General features: G+C 37.8%; 1 protein-coding gene across 1 annotated transcript in view; it reads right to left on the reverse strand.

Moving 5' to 3' along the window:
• LOC108741565 (paired box protein Pax-5) overlaps positions 1–21,306 on the reverse strand; it is a 249,993-nt gene that overhangs the window by 114,097 nt on the left and 114,590 nt on the right. The window contains exons 5-6 of the mRNA XM_025975677.1: positions 11,126–11,267; positions 7,190–7,225 (exon numbers count right to left, since the gene is read on the reverse strand). Coding sequence (XP_025831462.1) covers positions 7,190–7,225; positions 11,126–11,267 — 178 coding nt within the window. The remainder of the gene's footprint in view (positions 1–7,189; positions 7,226–11,125; positions 11,268–21,306) is intronic.

The following is a 21,306-nucleotide window of genomic DNA, read 5'->3' on the forward strand; positions in this document are numbered from 1 at the left end:
TCGAATCTGTTACATGATTAAATTGTATCCAGATGCTAGCGATATTGATTGAACTTGTAAACCAATAAATATATACACACAATCAAAAGATAAAAACTTCTCTTATGGATTGTAAAGAATTTTCGTAGTAAAACCGTTTGGTCCAACAGGCTTCACGGATTTTTAAGACATTTTCCAAATTCATTCATTTGCGGTAAGGATCTCTGAAAAGCCTCAAGAGAATTTGGATTCACAGCCGGTATGAGACGGGGGCTGGCCGAGGCGCCGAGTAATATGAGGCACCGAGTTTTAGGAGGTGCCGAACATTAGGTGGCGCCAAGCTTTAGGAAGCGTCGAACATTAAGAGGCGCCGAGCTTTAAGAGGCGCCAAGCATTAAGAAGTGTCAAGTTTTAGGAGGCGCCGAGCATTAAGGAACGCCGAACATGAAGAGGCTCCGAGCTTTAGGAGGCGTCAAACCCTAAGAGGCGCCAAGGTTTAGGAAGCGTAGAATATTAAGAGGTGCCGAGCTTTGGGTGACGCTGAGCATTAAGAAGTGCCAAGCTTTAGGAGGCGCCGAGCATTAAGAGGCGCCGAGCTTTAGGAAGCGTCGAACATTAAGAGGCGCCGAGCTTTGGGAGGCACCTCTAGCATTAAGAGGTGCCGAGCTTTGGGAGGCGCCTCTAGCATTAAGAGGTGCCCAGCTTTAAGAGGCGCCAAGCATTAAGAAGTGTCAAATTTTAGGAGGCGCTGAGCATGAACAGGTGCCGAGCTTTAGGAGGCGCCTAGCGTTAAGGAACGCCGAACATTAAGAGGCTCCGAGCTTTAGGAGGCGTCAAACACTAAGAGGCGCCAAGGTTTAGGAAGCGTAGAACATTAAGATGTGTCGAGCTTTGGATGACGCTGAGCATTAAGAAGTGCCAAGCTTTAGGAGGCACCGAGCATTAAGAGGCGCCGAGCTTTAGGAGGCTTCGATCATTAAGAGGCGGCGAGCATTAAGAGACGCCGAATTTTGGGAGGCGCCAATCTTTAAGGGGAGGTGAATTTTAAGGCGAGTCGAGCTTTAAGAAGCTCCGAGCAATAAGAGACGCCAAGCATTAAGAAGTGCCGAATTTTAAGAAGTTCAGTGATTTAAGGGGTGCAAAGCTTTGGCGAGCGTCAAGCGACATGCATCAGTAAAACGTTGAAATACATTTTTTGTTCTTTCAGTTTTGAAAATGGATTTTTCACAATAAAAGTTTGTAACTAAACATTGAGTTTGTTAGTGTTACTGGATCTCCTTCAGCGAGGCAAGGCTAGTATTTAAGAAAAAAGAGAGACACCGCGAATTAATGAGACAAAGTCACTGAAAAAAATTCATACCACGACGATAGAGTTATGCGAGTACCGATTGAAAGAGACTAGCTGTCATAACGTCGCTTTGATATTGTAATTAGCGGGCTACCGCCTTTACACATCCGTCGGGTTGACCATTGACAGCTGCTTTCTTTATATTATTATTAAAGCCGACCATCACACACACACACACATATTTATATATAACTAGGCTGACCAGTCAATCGTAGTCAGTTGTTCGTCAGTTGCTACCTTCTTCTTATTCTTGACGCGTCGACAGGCCCCGAAGACATTCAATATAATATTTATCAGTTGTTACTATGGATTAGTTAAAGAGGCATTAGTAATGGATAATGCTTAGCAGTGAAGAAAATTTCGAAAACCGGTTGCATTAATTTTAGTTCGTTTAGAGCTCTGTTAGGTAATTGAATAATCTCGAATTTTACTAATAACATAAAAAAGGAGCTACGGTGTCCACAGATTTTGTATTTATTTTTATAAAAGACAAGGAGGGATCAAAAACCAGCAGCTCCCTAGTGACTTTTGGATAATCTTTACCTTTCCAGTCAAGGCGTTCCTTCCGTGAAGGATTTATAACTAAAATGCTAAACACTGCGATGCAATTTAATGAAAATTGATCGTAAATCAGTTCTAGGGGAAAATTGTAACATCTTAATATATTTCCAGTCCCGTATGTACCTCGGAAACCCATAAATTGTAGCGAAAGTCAATTTCGTAAAAACGAATATCGACAATAGTTTTGAACTTGAACCGCAATCGACCAAACGGCGGCTCATCGTGATGTGGGAGGCGGATGAAGATGCTGATTGAAATGGTCCACGCAATAGAAGACAAAATGATTGTTGGTATGAACTGTGGAAACCCCATCATCTAACCACATGAAGAATTACTTCACGACCAGCGAAGGTACGCTCATGTGGGGTCTGGACATGCAACGACGTCACTGGTCATCGTGGAGCGCAACAACTCTATCAATATCGAATCGATACGAAATCACGTCTCTTATTTTTTAAAGATACTATTACTTAAACTGAAATACAATGTGTAATGATTTGCTGGAATAGCAAAATCTGACATTCTCCTTTACTTGCTTTAATGGCTCTATAAAAACAATTACAATGTCAATTAGTTATGCGTACATTAGTGATTGAATACGGAATCGATGGGGCGTCATAAATCCATAAATAATTATGGAAATTTAAAGTGACGATGAATTTTACAGCTTCGAAACAAGTTTCCTGCGGTACGGGATTTCGATTCTTAAACAGCCGTCCAATTATCGTCATTTTAATTTGACCTAAGCACACGGGCAATATAATATTTATGGTAAAAACTAAACGGCTTACAGTTAACGTAATTACAACGTTTCACTCTAATATGTTACACTTTGATGTGCTTTTAATAAAACGACGATTCGCCAATACAAATATGAAGAGTCGATATAGCGCTAAAGATACAACGTTCGTCGCTTAACCGCTCGTTAAATTTGATCTCCTGGTTATACATTTTATGGACTTTTTAAACGCCAAACGCCAAATATAACGAGCCGCTTTCAAATAGTTAACAGTAACGTACTTGCCATTTTGCAGTACACATATTAAGTATGTTTTTACATGCGCTTATAAATGTCAACAGCGAAAGAAAAATTTAAACATTGTCAAAAATTTGATTACCTCAATCATTTAGTCTGTGACTTTTTAACTCTAAATGAAAACCATGCGGCATGGCATAGAGGCTTAGCAATCGGGAGGACACGGGTCCGATTCAGGGTCCGTTCGCTGTGGTCCAAATTTTTCTGGTTATTTAGGCAAATGCTAAGGCAGTGATACTCCACAAATTATATTTCACTTCCTTTCTGCCTTCATTTCGTTCGTCTCATCTTTATCATCCCAACCACCCGTCCCCAAGATTCCTAACAGGGTTTGAACAAGGCCCTTCGCCTTACCCTCTGGCGTAAATCGGAGGGACTGCCCGCCCATCAGCAATAGTAGCTGGTTAAAATGAACCAACCAAATGTTTTTTCGATCTCTATCAGATACCTACTGCAGCAATTAATTCCAAGCACTTAAATCTTTTCTTCAAAATGATGTAATTTGCATATTCGTGGACAATATCGATCACATAATATTTTACCGGTTTACGATTTGTGTTGTCGGTAGTGCGCGTGCCAGAAAGACTTAAGACAACGAGATCGCATCGGTCTGGCCCGGTATGCGGCGGGCGTTCGATGACGTGTAATAAGAAATAGTTGGCGGTGGCCACAGGTAGAAAAGTGGCTTCTCTATGAGCGCTGCACAGCAGGGCAGAGGCCGCATGCCGGCCACTATTTGTTTTGTTTTCGTTTTCAGGAAGTGCACCTTGGTTTCTAATTATAACAAACGCAGCGCGCTATCACGAGGTTAGTTACGACGACCAAGAGGACGACGATGCGATGGGTTGGTTATAGACAGATGCACCTAGTATACCTACGTTTTCTCGGCGATCGGCATTGGCAATTGCATATTATTATAACGTCTATCTTATCTCTATGTATGTACATCGAGGTACTTTACAAAATGAGCTGCTAACTGTAAAAGAACTTTTCATATTCCATATAAGTTAAGTAAGAAGGTAACACTCGGCTTTATAGCGTAGTGCAGAGGCTAAAGTCATTTTCNTAATTATCAGTTATCTAGGTCATGATGAGAAATTGATGTTGAGATCACCAATGTTTTAATCTGATTCAATGTCTAAATGATCTACTATATAATTTTATTTGCAGCGTTTCTTCTATCTTCTGTCCTTTGACATTACTAGCTGCTTCTTTCGTGAATCCATTTGGGGAACCCAAATCTTCTCCCCAATGATGTTCCTATTTTGTCGGATAGAGGAGGATTCAGGAATTCGAAGATGTACATGAATGTCAATTATCGGTGCATTTCTTCTGGTACGCTGTACCATCTGCAGGATGCGTTGTCGACATAAGTAATAATAATAGCGGGAGCGGCCGGCCACGGAGATGGTGCCCCATCAGGGCGGGCAACGGCAGCAGCGACCGCTGCGCTGCACCATCAACAGCGGCAGCAATATTGTTGGAGTGGCCTGACCCCGCTGCTATGAGATTGACCCTTAATAATGCTCACGTTGCAACATCGGCTTTTGCTATACGTATTGCCGGTCATCGCTGCTCGTCAATTATTCCTTCCGGAAGTGGATACACTCTTACTAGGCTTGCATGTTGACCGTACCCATTTACCAACATGCAGCCACGTTAATTCTCTCTTTTGCCAACAAAACGAATGTGTTCGATATTGAATTTTGCCACGCTCTACCGTAAGCAAACTCATTTTGATAGGCGATGGAAGTTGATAGATCCTTTAGACAAGAATGTCATAGAAGGATTTGACCGTTTTCAAGGGTTTAATTACCAGTATTCGTTTTCCAAGATTTTTGAGCACTAACACTAAAGCGGAATCGTAAATATAAGTTGAATTTGCCATTATTCAATTGATCAGAAACGTCATAAACTTCATGACAATTGAAAGCCTCGGTCCCCAGTATTCAGCATTCTTAGAAGATTCCCACTACTACTTTGACTTATTTATACATCCAACTATAAATTTGTAGTTGCAGAATGCTTTAAATAATGTTGAATTATAGACCCTAAGCTACTCGCATACCGTCTTTTTCTCTCTTATTGAATTCGCGATTTAATGTTCAAGTGCTCATGAATATGCTCACTAGGCTGTCGTATGGGTTAACATCAAACGTCCCATTCTGCCGGGACTCTTCTCGTTAGTTTACATGAACTGTTGCGCTGCAGCCGCCAGGATGCGGAAGCGATAAATAATGAAACGCGTTGAAAAAAATATTGGAGAAATTTCAAACAGCATGTACTAGCAGTCAACTTTAAACAGGACGAATTGGCAGTTCAGATATTAAGAAACTTTTGAGTCATTTGCATGACTTTTTGGATATATTAATGTGAATATTCATTTTAATTTTCTCCCACTACAAACTACTTCAAATTAATGAGGGAAAAACTTGTTGCTTTGGCAAGGGTGTGACAACAGCAACAAGTTTTTCCCTCATTAATTTGAGATAGTGTGTACTGGGAAACAATTAAAATGAATTTTCACATTAACATTTGATATTAACCCCTATTAAAAGTGTTTCATAAATTTTAGATATGTCGAAATTAAATAATAGAAATCAATGTTGGTCTCATACATTTTATAAATATAAACTTAAAATTTCGAGAAAGCATGGATTTGTGAGCTTGTATCGGGTACATTTCGTGATGGCGATTGAACTATTCGAAACATTAGAAGTCTGCCTGTGGTAAAGCGGTGGGCAGATAGGAATGGGTGTAATAAGTGTTTAAAAAATGGAATGGCAACACGCTATTAGTTAAATCATACCAGGTCATAATATAGCCGAGCCTACGACCATATTTCAAACGTTACAAAATTGAACAAATGTCACATATCGGCCGCGGACACCTGTTATAATGCATTTGATTGGTGAACATGCTATACCTATACCTGTGCATACGTATGTAATCAGAATCGAATAATAGATACGTATAATTTACTGGCATGTACTTTGTAAATACATGTAAAGAGTAGTATATAATAATAAGCACATAGATTCATTCGTGTTTGAGTTTGGAAACAACTCGCGACGCGAAGAAGAAAATGGGACACAGTTCCTTTTACGTTAGTGTGTTGTGTTGTGTATGTACATGGGAGCTTTTTACGACATTTCTGTCTCTGGCGTGTAGGTGGCATGCAACTAATTATCAGGAATGCATAAATGGAAAGTAGGCTTCCGAACGAAGAAAAGCCGCCACGACGAAAGACGGACGCGGACAGCGCGACCGCAACACTGCGGGGCCAAAAACACGAACGGATCCAAACGAGCAGCGTACAAATCCCGCCTATTACGTAGGTACGACTAGGTGAAATTCTACTTACAAAATGAATGTGATTGCTACTTTTGCGCGTTTATTTCTTCAAACAAACGTCAGCCAGTCGCACCGACCGACGTCTTGCTGTTTAGAGATCATTGACAGCAACTGGAGTAAAAGTTGTAGTAAGTATGTGTATAGAAAGGAAGAAATTTCCGACACAAACCTAAATTGTGTACATAATATGCATCGAGAGCATACGATTACTGCTGCAGATAATTTAATTCGAAGTGTACGTACTGTTGTAAGTTCAGTCCTAACCCAACCAAACCCAATCACTATTAGGTACCATTTAACATTGACAAAAGCTTCAATCTGGATTATGATGACATTCGACTAAAAATACCGAATTGATTGATCAAAAGTTTTCGTTGTTGGTTAGGTTGAGGTCTGTCCTTTCGCGGCTCAGTCTAAGGGTGGCTTAGGTACCTACTTACATGTATCTCTAAATTAAAAACAAAAGATTCCTGTTGAATCCTTATTTCGGTATCTATATCGACGGTAATTAATAAAGGTGCGCTCAGTCGCATACTTCACTTATCACAGATCTTTCACGCCTGCATAGCGGAAATAACTGAGGCCTATAGGATTAATAAAAGCAGCTATCTTTGAACAGTCTAACTAGTCAGCGTACCTATATGCAGATACAGCCAGTTTTTACTTGTTTTCTTTTCGAATGTTATTATTAATTCGCAAACGATTGGTTCACTGCATACCTCGGTATAAATATATAGCTCAGTCAGTTACCTACGTGTACACAGAGGTTGTATTAAGTACTCGAGGCAATGGATATGCGTTTAGTAATTAGATGTGATGAACTTGTTTGAAAATGTAAAATGATGCGTCACAGTAAGGTAGATATAAGTAAAAATAAAATGAGTTGTTAAGGCTCATACCTTGTAACTTACCGTCACCCGTAGACGAACCCACATGAGATGAGTCTTCTAAAAAAAAAAAAGAAAAAGTTGATATAGTTTTTGGTACACAAGAAACGACACAAAATTGTATAAATATTGTAGCGAGCACGAGTGTGTTTGTGTGCGATCGGGCACACGTGTGCGTGAACGGTTTATCGATTCGCCGACTAGCCGCGGGCGCCTTTCTTCATGTGCGCTGTATTTGTAAATGTGTGTGTTGTACCTGCGTTCTGGGAAAGCAGTTTAAAGAAAAAATAAACTATCCGGATGTTTCTAGGAGGTTCCAGAAAGTAAACAAAAGAGTATTTAAGGGAAGAGACGATCGCCGAAAGAAGAAGAAATAAATTGACCGTTGCAGAAGTGAATCGAGAAATAAATTGACAGTGATAGCAGTGAAATAAATAGCGCAGAGAATAGTGATATATCAACAGTAGTGTAAATAAATAGAATAATTCATAACCTAAGTTGAGTAATAATTTAATAGTGTTTTTAAGTTCTTTAATAATTAATGTAAGTAAATAGTTTTTGTCGTTATCAGTCTTAGAGGTTAATTTTGTTAAATCCACGAACATTACAAAATGTACGCAGTGAGGGAAGACAGTACCCAATTCCTTCCTGGGTGTGAAGATATTTTAATGTCTTCTAGAAATTCAGTAAAATCCTTTTCTAATAAGGAGTGAGTAATGACTCTTGCCTCGGAGGAAATACTGCGCTATCTTTCTAAATTTTATGATCTGATTCTGTACTGATTCGAGTATAAGGTCGTCGTAGGTTACAGTTGCCTCTTAACGTTTCGCTAACACAAGCGGCGAGCTTCTTCAGAGGTCTTTAAGACTCGAATCAGGTCAACATCAGTTCATCTAGTGGCCGCGAAAGCCTTTATTAAAATATGATATCGAGTTATGATAAGTTAAGTAACTTGTACAAAGGAAAATCAACTGTGAAATTATTAATTAATATGCCAAAATTTAAGATCATGCTCGATATTTTTAATTTTACGCTATCGCAACTTGTCGGCAACGAGACCTGCGGTTTTTATGTAAAATTCAACACAACAGGAATTGCGTAATTATGTGCCAGACGTTTGCATTCTAATTAACATTATTTTACCACACTTTTCAGAATACCAAAAAGCCTTGATCTATTTCAATTTAAGAATTATCGTTGATGTCTCATTAAAAAAAGTATTTCATAATTACGTATTACATCACAATAAGGAAAGATTTTTTTTAATTACCTACTGAGTTTGTATTTAAATAGCAGCAGACCGTTATGGAGCTGGAGCAACAACTTAGAGTAGTAAATATTAGTAAAGGAGTCCGACAAAGATGCACACTGTCACCACTAATACTTTTTAATCTATACATCGAAGAAGCTATCAACATCATTTAAGACAGTACAACTGAAAGGATTAGATATGCAGAGACAAAGAATTAGTATGCTTAGATCTGCAGATGATAGCAGTATTAGCAGCAAGTAAGGGGGAGTAGAGACAGCTTTAAATAAAATTGAAGCGGTATTGACAAAACAGTATTGTATCAAGATAAATAAAAGTAAAACAAAGATACTGGTATGCAAGGGAAGAAAGTCTAGGAAAAAGCGAATATAAAGATAGGAGGCGCCAAATTAGAAGATGTGGCTGATTTTTGGTATTTAGGAAGTCAGATAAATCAGGACGGAAGGGTAGAAGGGACATGAAGCAGAGGACAGCGCAGGATCGAGCTACCTTCAATGAAAAGAAGTCACTTCTATGCTCACGAATGGTTAAAAGATTGTACGGATGGGAAACATGGACGGTGTGTGCAGCAAAAAAGAAAAGGTAGAAGCATTCGAAATGTGGTGTTACAGGCGAATTATGGGGATACCGTGGATAGAGAAGGTTGGAAATGAAGAAGTATTAGAAAGAATAAGGGAACAGAAGACTCTATGGAAGTTAATAAGAAATAAAGGATGTGGGATGTTCTAGTTTTAGGAAAATGCGAAGATTAGCTCAGGATAGAAAAAAGTGGAGGTGCGTGTCCAACCAGTCTCAGGACTGACGACCTTATGGTGACGATCTATTTAAATCGTCAGTTTCGTACAAACCGCTTTAAGTGCAACAACTACGTAAAAGTCATAGACTTTCTCGTAATCCAGTTGAACTAAGCCAACATAATGTCACCATATATTTCTGGTCTGGAATAAAAAAAGTAACCGCACACGGCAGCAATAAGAATCAATTTTATTTCCATAACGTTATCATGTCGCTTAGAAGTGGCTCGAGCTACAGCATGAAAAAAAATCGGAGAGCAAAGAAGACATTTATTTTACTGCAACTGCCGACTTGAGTCTGGAGTATTATAAACCTTTAAGTGAAAATTTATTCTCATAATAGTTCCGCATGCATCTAGGCTTTTGCAACAGCCACTAAGCATTTCTCCTTTGCATACGCATCATTTACACCTTTATGTTAAGATAATCATAAATTTACGCCCATATGTACAGTAGCCACCAAAATATTTGAGCGAATGGGTCTAAAAGGCATTAAAAGTTAAAAGTACGTGTCCTCTAGTCGTCAGAACAAGGACTGAAAGCCTCATGATGTTGATGCTACACCATTTTCGGCGAGTACTGTACATAATCCATGTTCAACGGTTTTGTGATCGGAACGCAAGAAATGATCGAGTCGATATCATCGCTCATCTATGATACAGTTCGTGAAAATGGTAATGTGCCAAGTTTATATGGTCGACAATTTCGAGCTGGCGCACTTGTTTTGCTTTCATTTGAATAATTTAAAGCGGAACACGAATCGGTATTCAACCTAGGAGACCTAACCGGCACCGATTTACAAGACATTACAGGTGAACTTCGATTTCGATACATGATACTTCAGGCGTCCGCATACACTGATCGAATCGCGATCGATAAAATCGCACAGAATCGATAGAGAACCAATCTAAACGGCTATCTTCAACTCGAAACACATATCTCAGTCGCATGTCGTTCTAATAATAAACTTTAGCAGTTATTTGCCTATTAGAAGCGCGAATGAGAACCAGAAGTACCCAACTGTAATAAAGAGAATAAAATTTGAAGTCAATACAATTAGTGTTTGTAGTTTTTACTTTTGCTAAATGCCCTGAAATTTAAGTGTCCAAATGTGAACTCATTATCTTACTATCTCCCATGGTTGAAATTCAATCAATTGATTTTTTATTGATTATAGGCGCTTTCTTCTCTAAAGTTCTTATAAACTTATATATTGAAAACAATTCCAATTATTTCAAATTGTTGTTAACATAACATTAGAAAACCTACCTTCGAAAGCCCCCACCTCTGGGTCAAAAAAAAAACATTGTTGTTGTTTTTCGTTAAGGTTCAAAAAATTGTACCAGCTACAAGATCGCAAGTATTTGATGATCGTGTAATGGATCGATTCGATCGTCGAGTGGGAGGACATCATCAGTGAACCGTTTTAGTTGATACACTTGCAATTAGTTGAAAATCGATAGGATAATAGTGCCTTTCTGTCGATACATGACATTAACATTGATTTCGGCGATCGGCTTCGCCTATATTACAGTGCACGGGCCGATCACGTACGCAAAATTTCAATAAATTGCAGTAAACAACATATATCACGACAAGCCACAAAGATCTCTCGGAATAACCATCATAAAGCACTCAGGATACTTGTTTTCGTTATTCTTAAATCATAAATAATCGCCGTGCTTTTTCTTAACGCTAAATAAGATATTTTAAAACCAGTTTCAAACAAATTGCACCAAGGGATCACGGGAAACCCATTTGGAATACGAAAGACTTAAAAGGAGTTTCAAAAGAAAGACAACGCTGAATCGGATTTACAATTTGCAATCATATGGTCCTACCCAATCATCACTAATTAGAAAAAATAATAATACAAAAGGTATATTAATAACTTACTTTTCTTTTTGTGTTCCTGCTCCTGTTGGTGCATCATTCCCGAAGAAGGATCGATCATCATGGAGTGCCCCAGGTGCGCATTATGCCCTCCTGGCTGGCACTCCATCGTAATCATAGTACCCTCAATCTTGATAAAACTGTTCTGAAACAAAAAAAAAATGAAATTATAAATTGGTTCAAGCTTTCACGATCACTTTTGATGTGATCTTTAATCTTCGGGCTTTCTGGACGTCGTTGATCGAGGCTTCGTATTCTCAACGTTTTGTCGAAAACAATAGCTAACATCTTTAGCAGTCTTTCTTCTCAAAATGGGTAGTCCAATTCTGCCAGTCAACAAAACGTTGAGTATAAGAAGACTTGACTCGGTTAGAAAGTCCGAAAATTAACAATGACCAAAGTCAAAATGAAATCATTTAGGCATCGTCGATAAAGTCTGAAAATTGGTTCGTCTTCCTGTCCTGAGCGAATCTTCGCAATTCCCGAAAGATATAGAACATCCTAAATCCATAACTAGCTTCAAACAATAATCCAAATTACTCCTTCCACTATCCCTTTTTACTCTTAGTAGTTTTTAATGCCTGAAAAGGTGTCTGGGCAACCTATCTGGCCTATTTTCATTCATAGCACCCGTAGTTCTCCTACTCTTTCTAATACCTCCTCATTTCCAACCTTCTCTATCCACGGTATTCCCATCATCCACCTATAACACCACATTTCAACCGTTTTTAATATTCTCTTTTCCGTATACATTTTTAACAATCTTTTAATTTCTTACTTAACTAGAAATTTCAGTTATCAAACTATCTGTCATAGCCTATCATAACTTAAAGTTAATGTTAAAAGATTGGACACTATCCTGAAAGTACCTTTTCCCCGTGTGGTATGTACTACGAATTCATGTATATGCATATAGATAGCTAACTGTAAGCGTCTCTTTATTAGTCGACATTATGTTTATTCATACATTAATATATTGCATACCACACTTATTTTTCTCTCTCCGATCCGGGTACATCTTATGCCAAGAAAGAAAGAAATACCAAGCAGAAATATTTCAGATCGAGACTCATCTTCCTGTACAACTTAATTAAAATTAAATGTTAAAACAAATGCGTAATATGTAAATAAATATTAATCGGACAGCAGCCGTGCGTTCGCTGAAAGAATTTCGCTAGCGAATAAACTGAACAAACTTATTCAAATAGTAATTTATCTCGATACAAGACGTTCGCATTAATTAGAATTTTGCGATCTTGTGTTGCGAACAACGTGATGTCTACGTTCCTGTGAGATTAATATAAATTAACCTGCAGCAATGATTACCTACTATTATTATTTGCATCTTTTTGTAACAGGAGGGCCCACGATGATGACACACGGCCCTTTCGCGTTCTATACTCTAGACAGCCAAGTAATTTATCAGTTGGTTGTTAGTCAATATAATATGATAATTTATATAAACAAATCGTCTTCAATCGGCTAATTGGTTGTATTGCGTTCCTGATTATGAATTATGAAATTTCAAGTTCTGTTGCTTCAATAATAAGAACTCAATACAATACACCAGACACCAATTTATAATAAGTGAGAATCTTTCAAAATGATTAATATATACGAGGGTGGATTGATAAGTTTCCGGCCTAACCAAGAGATGACGCCACTAGGCCTACCTTGAGGTGACATTCTATAGTACCATCCTTGGATAGCTTGTAGCTATAGTTTCAGCCCGATCTCCTTGCTAGTGTAGGTTTGACAGCACGCTGAACAAGACGCCTCTGTGGTTTTCGTAAAAATGGAAAAGCAGGAAAATCGTGCTGTCATCAAATACTTTTATTTGAAGGGGTTAACGCCGAAGGAAATTAAAAAAGAGATGGACTCAACACTGGGGACATCCTCCCCGTCATATTCAACCGTTAAGCAGTGGGTTTCCGAGTTTAAAAAGGGTCGTGTGAGCACCTCTGATGGGCCTCGCTCAGGACGCCCCGTTGAGGTCACAACTCCAGATATGATCGAAAAAATTCATCAAATAGTGCTGGGAGACCGCAGATTGAAAGTGCGTGAGATAGCTGAGACCTGTAAGATGTCATATGAACGTGTGCAACATATTTTGCACCAACATTTGCATATGGAAAAGCTCTGTGCAAGATGGGTGCCGCGTTTGCTAACAGTCGACCAAAAATTGATTCGAAAAAACATTTCTACCGCAAATTTGTCATTGTATAAGCGTAATCCAAGCGAATTTTTGCGTCGATTCGTAACCGTTGACGAAACGTGGGTCCACCACTACACTCCTGAAACCAAAGAACAGTCTAAACAGTGGATTGGACCAGGGGAACCAACTCCAAAGAAGGCAAAAACAATTTTTTCGGCGAACAAGGTTATGGCTACTGTTTTTTGGGATGCAAGAGGTATTATATACATTGATTACCTTGCAAAGGGTAATACTATCACTGGTCAATACTACGCAGACTTATTGCAACGTTTGAGCCACGAGGTGAAAATTAAACGACCTCATCTGGCGAAGAAAAAAATCTTGTTTCATCACGATAACGCACCAGCGCACACGTCAATCGTTGCGACGGCTAAAATCAACGATCTAAAGTTTGAATTGATGCCGCACCCTCCTTACTCTCCAGACCTAGCCCCGAGTGACTATTTTCTGTTCCCTAATCTCAAAAAATGGCTTGGCGGTAAGAGATTTGCGGACAATGAAGAAGTAATCGAAGCTGTAAATGGTTATTTTGAGGAGCTTGACGAATCAGTCTATAGAGATGGCATTAATAGACTGGAACACCGCTATGAGAAATGTATCAGCCTTGGAGGAGATTATGTTGAGAAATAAAAAAAAAAAATTTTTAAAAACCTTGTTTTTCTTGGTCAGGCCGGAAACTTATCAATCCACCCTCGTATACTGATTTCTATTGAATTTTAGAGATTTAAGAATTACAGGTAATAGTAGAAGGGAGGTTCATATTTCTTTATTACCTAGTAATTTATTTGAGAGAACATGGAACATGGGATGTTAATTATCTTTTATGCTGTTAATTGTTTATTACAACAGTAATTATATATTATATTGCTCGTGTTCAATATCGAAAATTAATGTTGTAGTTAACTTCAACACGTCGAGTATAAGATGTAAACTAATGCCGATGAAGGAGATACCGATATAATAGTTGACGGTTTCTTGAAATGTTAATAGTAAGTAACACTCTTTACTATTACCAACTAAACAGGAAAATGCGCACCTATGTGTCCCTGTTAGGATAATTAGGATAAACAGAAATGTAAATGACTTAGTGACTTAGTATGTGTTCGATTTTCTGTAACCGGTTTTTATAAATATTAATTGGCCCTTATAAATCATCGCGAATTTCCCCCGCTGCTTATATCAAAACATAATAATTAATTCTAGTACACGGGATATTAATTCAAAAAAAAAGTTAAATGAAATATTTTGTTTGAGCCGCCAGCTTTAATTGGTCGGTCACATATATACTAATACCTTACACAACAATAATGACTTTGTATAAGTACATTAATATGCTTTTCTAATCGGCCGTTAAAATAAAGTTGACATCAAAATTAAATAATTACAGACTGTACCTAATAATAAACAACAAGTCCAAGAAGTTGTGAATTAATTCAATGAAACAAACAGGATCTTTATAATTACTATTTCGTTATATTAAAGTGAAATTAAAAACGACAACCAACTACTAATGTTAGTGGACGGGCAGTTCCTTCCGGACTACGCCGAAGGGTAGGGTATAGAAGGTCCTCATCGGCCTCTTTTAAGAATCCTGGGAATGAGTCGGTGGTGATAGGGGTGAATAAGGATGAGACGGACGTAAGTCAGAAGAGGGTGAAAGATCACTTGTGGAGTACTATTGTACCAGCGATTCATCCAAGGAGGCCACAGAATTACTTGGATCGGAGCGGACGCACCCGGAATCGAACTCGTGTCCTCTTGGATGCTAAGCAATGGCCTAAACCTCTAGGCCATGCCGCTCCGTGACGTTAAAATAAGTATTAAAAACCTTTTGTTCTTGAAATTTGTATTCATATCTGCTTCCACCATCTCTCTAACTAGTCCTGCTGGGAGATTCTACATGTTATCAATGTTCTTCTTGTTCGTTTTTTGTTTCATGATAGGCTTGGGTAAATTGATGGCTTGATCATCAAATTACGCTGTAAAGACTCTGCGAACACCTGCAATCGTAGGATCCGCGTCCGTAGCTGATTTATATTAAATTCCCTACGTATTCCAATTAAATGGTCATGTTTACACCACGACTATTTTGAAAAGGTCAAACACGCGCGATAACGACCTCTCGCGGTTGCGTAATTAAAGTGCAGAACCGAGTAATTAATATTGCATCTAAATGGCCAAGGCTGCGTCAGTGTTGTTTTCTTGTTCGCTGCTTGGATTCACCTACGTTTCATAACTACAATAACGGGGACTTGAGTTTTGCAACTAAAATCAACTAATGAACGACTAACGGCACTGAAAACTTCTTTTTTTCTCGCGCGCTGCTCAATATACCTAACGCTTTATTTAGGGATTATTTCAGTTTATTTCATTGTCAATTAAACCGATAAGTAGGTAATAAATATCGTAGACCTAAATAAAATGGAAGCGGTATTAGCAGAACAGTATTATATGACAATAAATAAAAGTAAAACAAAGTATTTGTATGCAAGGGACGAAAAAGTAGAGAAACAGCAAATATAACGACAGAAGAAGAAAAATTAGGACAAGTGGCTGATTTTTGGTATCTCTAGAAGCTTAGAAATGAAGAGGTATTTGAAAGACTAGGAGAACAGAGTGTTACTATAGAAGTCATTTAGAAATAGGCTAGAGAGGTTGGTAGAACACCTTCTCAGGCATGAAGGACTAGTCAGAGACATATTAGAAACAAAAGCAAAAGTTAAGAGGAATATAGGTAGACCTAGATTAGATTACTGTTCTGGGATGTTCTAATTTTAAGGAATTGCGAAGATTAGCTCACGATATAGGAAAAGGTGGAGGTGCGTATATAACCAGTCTTAGGAATCAGGACCTTTTGATGATGACCGATGTTCTCTTGATACAGATAGGTAGGTTTGTAAGCTAATTTGAGGAGCGATTTGTTTTCATGATAACATAATATGAAATAGACTGACTACTGAAACGGTATCCATGATGTCGTTTGGTCAGAAGAACGGAATGATTAAAGTTGGAAGAGTTTTAATAATATCGTAATGTTTTTGTAATCTCATAATTCAATGCTATTTTCAACATCGTCTCAATCGCGTATGTAAATTATATTTCTGTATTATGTGTGTTTAAGACAATATTATACTGAAGGTGAGGGCTTTTTTACTTAATGATTTATTTCCACATCTTGTAATTTAGATTTAATCAAAAGAAATCAACGCGTATAGGTATGTTGATTTGTCAGCAGTAAAGAATAGAAGTAGATACTAAAACTGTTTTATAGATAAACGTAATTTTCATTTTAAAGGAACCTTGGGCAAAAGTGAAAGAAAAATTAACAATCGGTCGTACTGTTTTATAGCTTAATTACGCTAATGTTCTCATTAGAATATTTTGATTGCCAGTTTACACTTTTATGAAGGACCGTGCTTGAATATAAGAAGATATGTATATACAGGATGTTTCTGAAATAAACAGCAAACATGCAGGAACTGATTGGTAATATAAAACAAGAAAATTAAGTAAATGTTTAGTGGCCCGAAAGTCCACCATTTTCGAGAAAACGTACAGTCAAGGGTCAGTCCGGTCCTGGTAGAGTCACGCAGGAAAGTACGACAGCAATGTCGCATTCAACATCAGCTGCAGCATCCGTGTTATACGAGTAATTTTTTTTGTATTCTGTGTTCCTAATCCCATATCGAGGTGCACTTTAAACAGTAGCGATGAACAAAGTAGTTATTTTATTAATTGTTATTGCAATGAGCGTCAAAAGACATTGTCAATATGAAGGAATGGTTGAAGATTTTTAATACGAATTTTCTTACATCACAATTTTGATAATTACATATACTAATAATAGAACATCCCTATGTTTTATCCTCAATTCGCCACTACAGCTGGCCAGTAGGCACGTAGTCTGTATAAAATGGAAAATATTACAATTGCGGCAGTTTCACTTGTCCAATATAAATTTGAAGAGCGTCAGCTAGTATTTCCTTAATCTATTAGGAAACTAAAGTGTCATGTATCCAACGATACAAGCGCAATCGTAGCTTTAATGGAGCTGTCGCCACTGATGACTTCTGCGTGAGCATATGGCAAGCGATACGAAACCAGCGGCCGACCATGATTTACCGGATTTAATCATTTTTAACAGCAATGAGTTTCTTTAACAAATTGAAATCGCATTGTAACTGATCTCCGTAACTGGCCGGATTAAACATTCGGTATAATTTATTTTTAGATTACTCATCCTTTAACAATAGGTAATGATAATACGTAATATATAATCGCTTGCGTTAGTAGAAATCAGATTCTGGATAATACACCCATGAGCATGCGTTTTTTAATTTAATCAGTCTTGTGGTCTAAAATCGTGAGAGCAGTGTAATTATAATACTGATCTCAGGAAATCCAATTTCAAAAATAAAAAGGATCTTCTTCGTACATATGCTTATTTAATGTCTATCACATACGTTCATTGTGATATGCAAAGTAATCACATGAACAAATACTTACAATTATCCATTTTCGTTCAAAATTGAACCAAACAGTCACCATATTGAATCCTGTAATACAGTCTGGTTATGACATCAATATAGTACAGGCTTGACGCTGGAAGCTGGCGGAAATTTTAAAATGGCGTGGATGCTCGGTGGCAAAAGTAGGCAGTTTTAGGTATAACGATTGCAGCCCTTTCTCTTCAGTATTCCTATCAGGGGCGTAGATTAAATATTTAAAAATAGGGATCGGTGAGCAAGTAATAGACAGACAAACAGAAGAACTAATTGTTGATGTTGGTGACAGTGATAGAGATTCCCATGATGAGAGTGAATGTGAAAACTAACTATAAAACAANCAGTATTCCTATCAGGGGCGTAGATTAAATATTTAAAAATAGGGATCGGTGAGCAAGTAATAGACAGACAAACAGAAGAACTAATTGTTGATGTTGGTGACAGGGATAGAGATTCCCATGATGAGAGTGAATGTGAAAACTAACTTTAAAACAAAAGCAATAGGTTTATTTTTTCTTCTTGTTAAGTTATGTTTCTACATTATTTTCTAGTACGCTACTGTCCCATCTGCATTAATACTATAATTTACGTCTACTGAAAGCTTATATGTGTATCGGTTCCAAGTGACTTACCCAAATACGTCATAAATGGGCAAGTACCTGCGCGGCCGCTCGCCAGCTTCCTTCGTCCGACCTGTACATATTTTGAAAGTAACTGTAGGGTAGTTCCTTGTACCTGTTCAGTTTAGGTTTAAATCATGAACGGGTCGTCCTACGTCGAAAGATGAATGAATGAATTTCTTCTCGTCCGCTTTTCGGTCTGATAGTTAAAAGACAAAAAGTAGCTAAAGCAAGAAGCGAGGAGGACATGACTGGATTCGTCGGTAGAGCTCATAGAATTCGAGGTGTGAGAACCACTGCAGTTAATCATGCATGTCCGTATCATTAACGGGACACGATTTTGTACGTACTTCGCTTATCAAATCATCAATTGCACGCATGCTCGACTGTCTGCTAAAGATAGACCAAATATAAACTAATAATTCTATTTCAAATTACTTTAAACTTTTCTTTAGATACGTGTCAACTAATAGCAATTCGGAAGTGGCGATTGCGGAGGTCTTTACATTCTACGTTCACTGAAAAAGTGTGCTCACATTGTGTCCCTGGTCACACGACTAAAACTACAGGGATGTTTTTAATAAAGCCATTGAGTGAGACATGCGGAACTTTTACGAGACTTCTACCCCATTATAAAATGCAAACATTGTCTGATTAATTGGGTTGGTAATTGGAATGAAATTGTTACGAAATAGTAATTCCATCGAAGGTGCGAATTCTGGTAGGTACTTAGTCACTCATAATTAAAGTGCACCCAATTACAGCAGTAATTGGCGATATTTTTACAATTTTCAAATAAGAGAACAGTTAATAAAAATTCTCAAAGTTTGCACTGCAGGGACATTGCGATAATACGGTCATGTAACAGTAGTAATGACTGTATAATAATTAACGTCCCTGCTACAATCAAGCAACTTATATAAATAAAAAAAGAGTGTTGCCCAACAACAACAACATCGAGTACTTATTAGAGACAATAATTATGTCTATGTTTATTGTTGGTTGTTACATTATAAACATGTACGTCTGGGTATTACGAAAAGTAGTGAAAGTAATTGAAACAACGGAAAAAAAATAAAATAATTCGAAGTAGTCTGTATTCTGTCGAAACTGCCAGACGCGGATCGCGATTTCGATCTTTTTGGATCTCATCAGCGCGTCGCAGACAGCTCCGACAGAACACAGACCAACTTTTACCTGCTGTCTTAACAGCCCGTTTTAGAAAATACCACAAATGGAGTGGTAAACGCCATCTGTAGTACGATGCTGCATTTTACGATTACGTATGCTCCAACAAGGTCCATTTAAATATATGGATATCTACTTGCTGAAACGAATCCCGACGTAGCTAACCTCAACCTGATAGGCACGTTACCATAATCGAATAAAATATAATATTATGTAAAATCTAAATAAGATTTTATTCTATTATGGTAACGTGCCTATCACGTTGAGGTTAGCTACGCCGGGATTCGTTTCAGCAAGTAGATATCCTTATATTTAAATGGACCTTGTTGGAGCATACGTAATCCTAAAATGTAGCATCGTACTACAGATGGCGTTTACCGCTCCATTTGTGGTATTTTTTAAAAGGGAGAAAATGGTGGAATTGGTCTTAAAACACTAAAACTTCGACTTGTGGTTATTCAATTACTGAAAATCTGGTTATAAGCGAAATGTAGGAACACATGGGTTAGGTTAGGAAAGAGTTTCCTTGAATGGATTCTAGAACTAGTCTTCATAATAACTCGTAAATTGTCATTTGTACCTACTTAAATAATCCTTTGGTTGTTTCAAAGGTAGATACTATACATTGAACAAAATGAAACGATTGAATCCTTAAAATGGCATTGATAAATCCGTCCGAATTTAACAGAAGAGTCCCCGGACAGTATCTAAATAATATTAGCGGCGATACAAGCAAAATGGATGTCATTCATGTAAGCATCGTTTGTGCGATTGCCGTGGCAGCTGATAAATATTTATTAACTAGTAAGAAATAAATCAATTGAACGCGAAGGAAAGCATAGCTCCGGTGACAAATTGCCGGCGGAAAATCGAACGCTAGTAATAATTAACATTTCTAACTGTCACATCAACATGGAGCGCGCACTATCAGAAGAGACTACCAGAAACGGTCCCCGGCGCTTTTTAACAACAAATCTACTACTAGTAGCTCTATTAGATGCGATTAAAAACTTGTCGCGGATACACGATAAAAAAGAAGCACATGCGGGGAATTTATTTATGTTAACACGACGATCGCGCCGTTTAGACCATTAAATTGTTTAAATTACGAGCCGCTAAGCCGCCCGACAAGACCGCTTTCCAGTTGTAAAACATAAGCATTTATGTTGCCTCGCGTTATTTATTTCAATTTCATTATTTTATGACAGAAAAATTGACGTTTATCTAGCCAATGCTCCAGCAAATCGCATTTGTTAAATAGTTTTTTACGGTAGCGCAGTATAAATTGCATTAATAGGTTGTGCAATAGGTCACAATCAACACGTGGTCATTTTTAGTTTTGACAATAGAAAAATGAGTTTATTTTTTATTGTCATTTTCTTTCCTACGTTTACCAGAACATTGTTCAAGTTATTCTTTTTCAATCTCCATGTAATATTATCAAGTAACTCATTCCATTAGACTTTGGAAAAAGGACGAATACTTAGAGGAAAGTCGCCTAATTTTGGGTATAGGTGAGACTATCAAAATTGGCATAGTCCACAATGAATTTTCTTGTGAGAACGTATTTTCTGTCTTGTTTTCATTTGTCACTTGCTACGTTTTGAACACGCCCTTGTTAAGTTAGAAAATGCTTCATGTACATACAAAATAAAA

This window comes from Agrilus planipennis, unplaced genomic scaffold, assembly GCF_000699045.2.
Source record: "Agrilus planipennis isolate EAB-ADULT unplaced genomic scaffold, Apla_2.0 scaffold232, whole genome shotgun sequence".
Classification (NCBI taxonomy): domain Eukaryota; kingdom Metazoa; phylum Arthropoda; class Insecta; order Coleoptera; family Buprestidae; genus Agrilus; species Agrilus planipennis.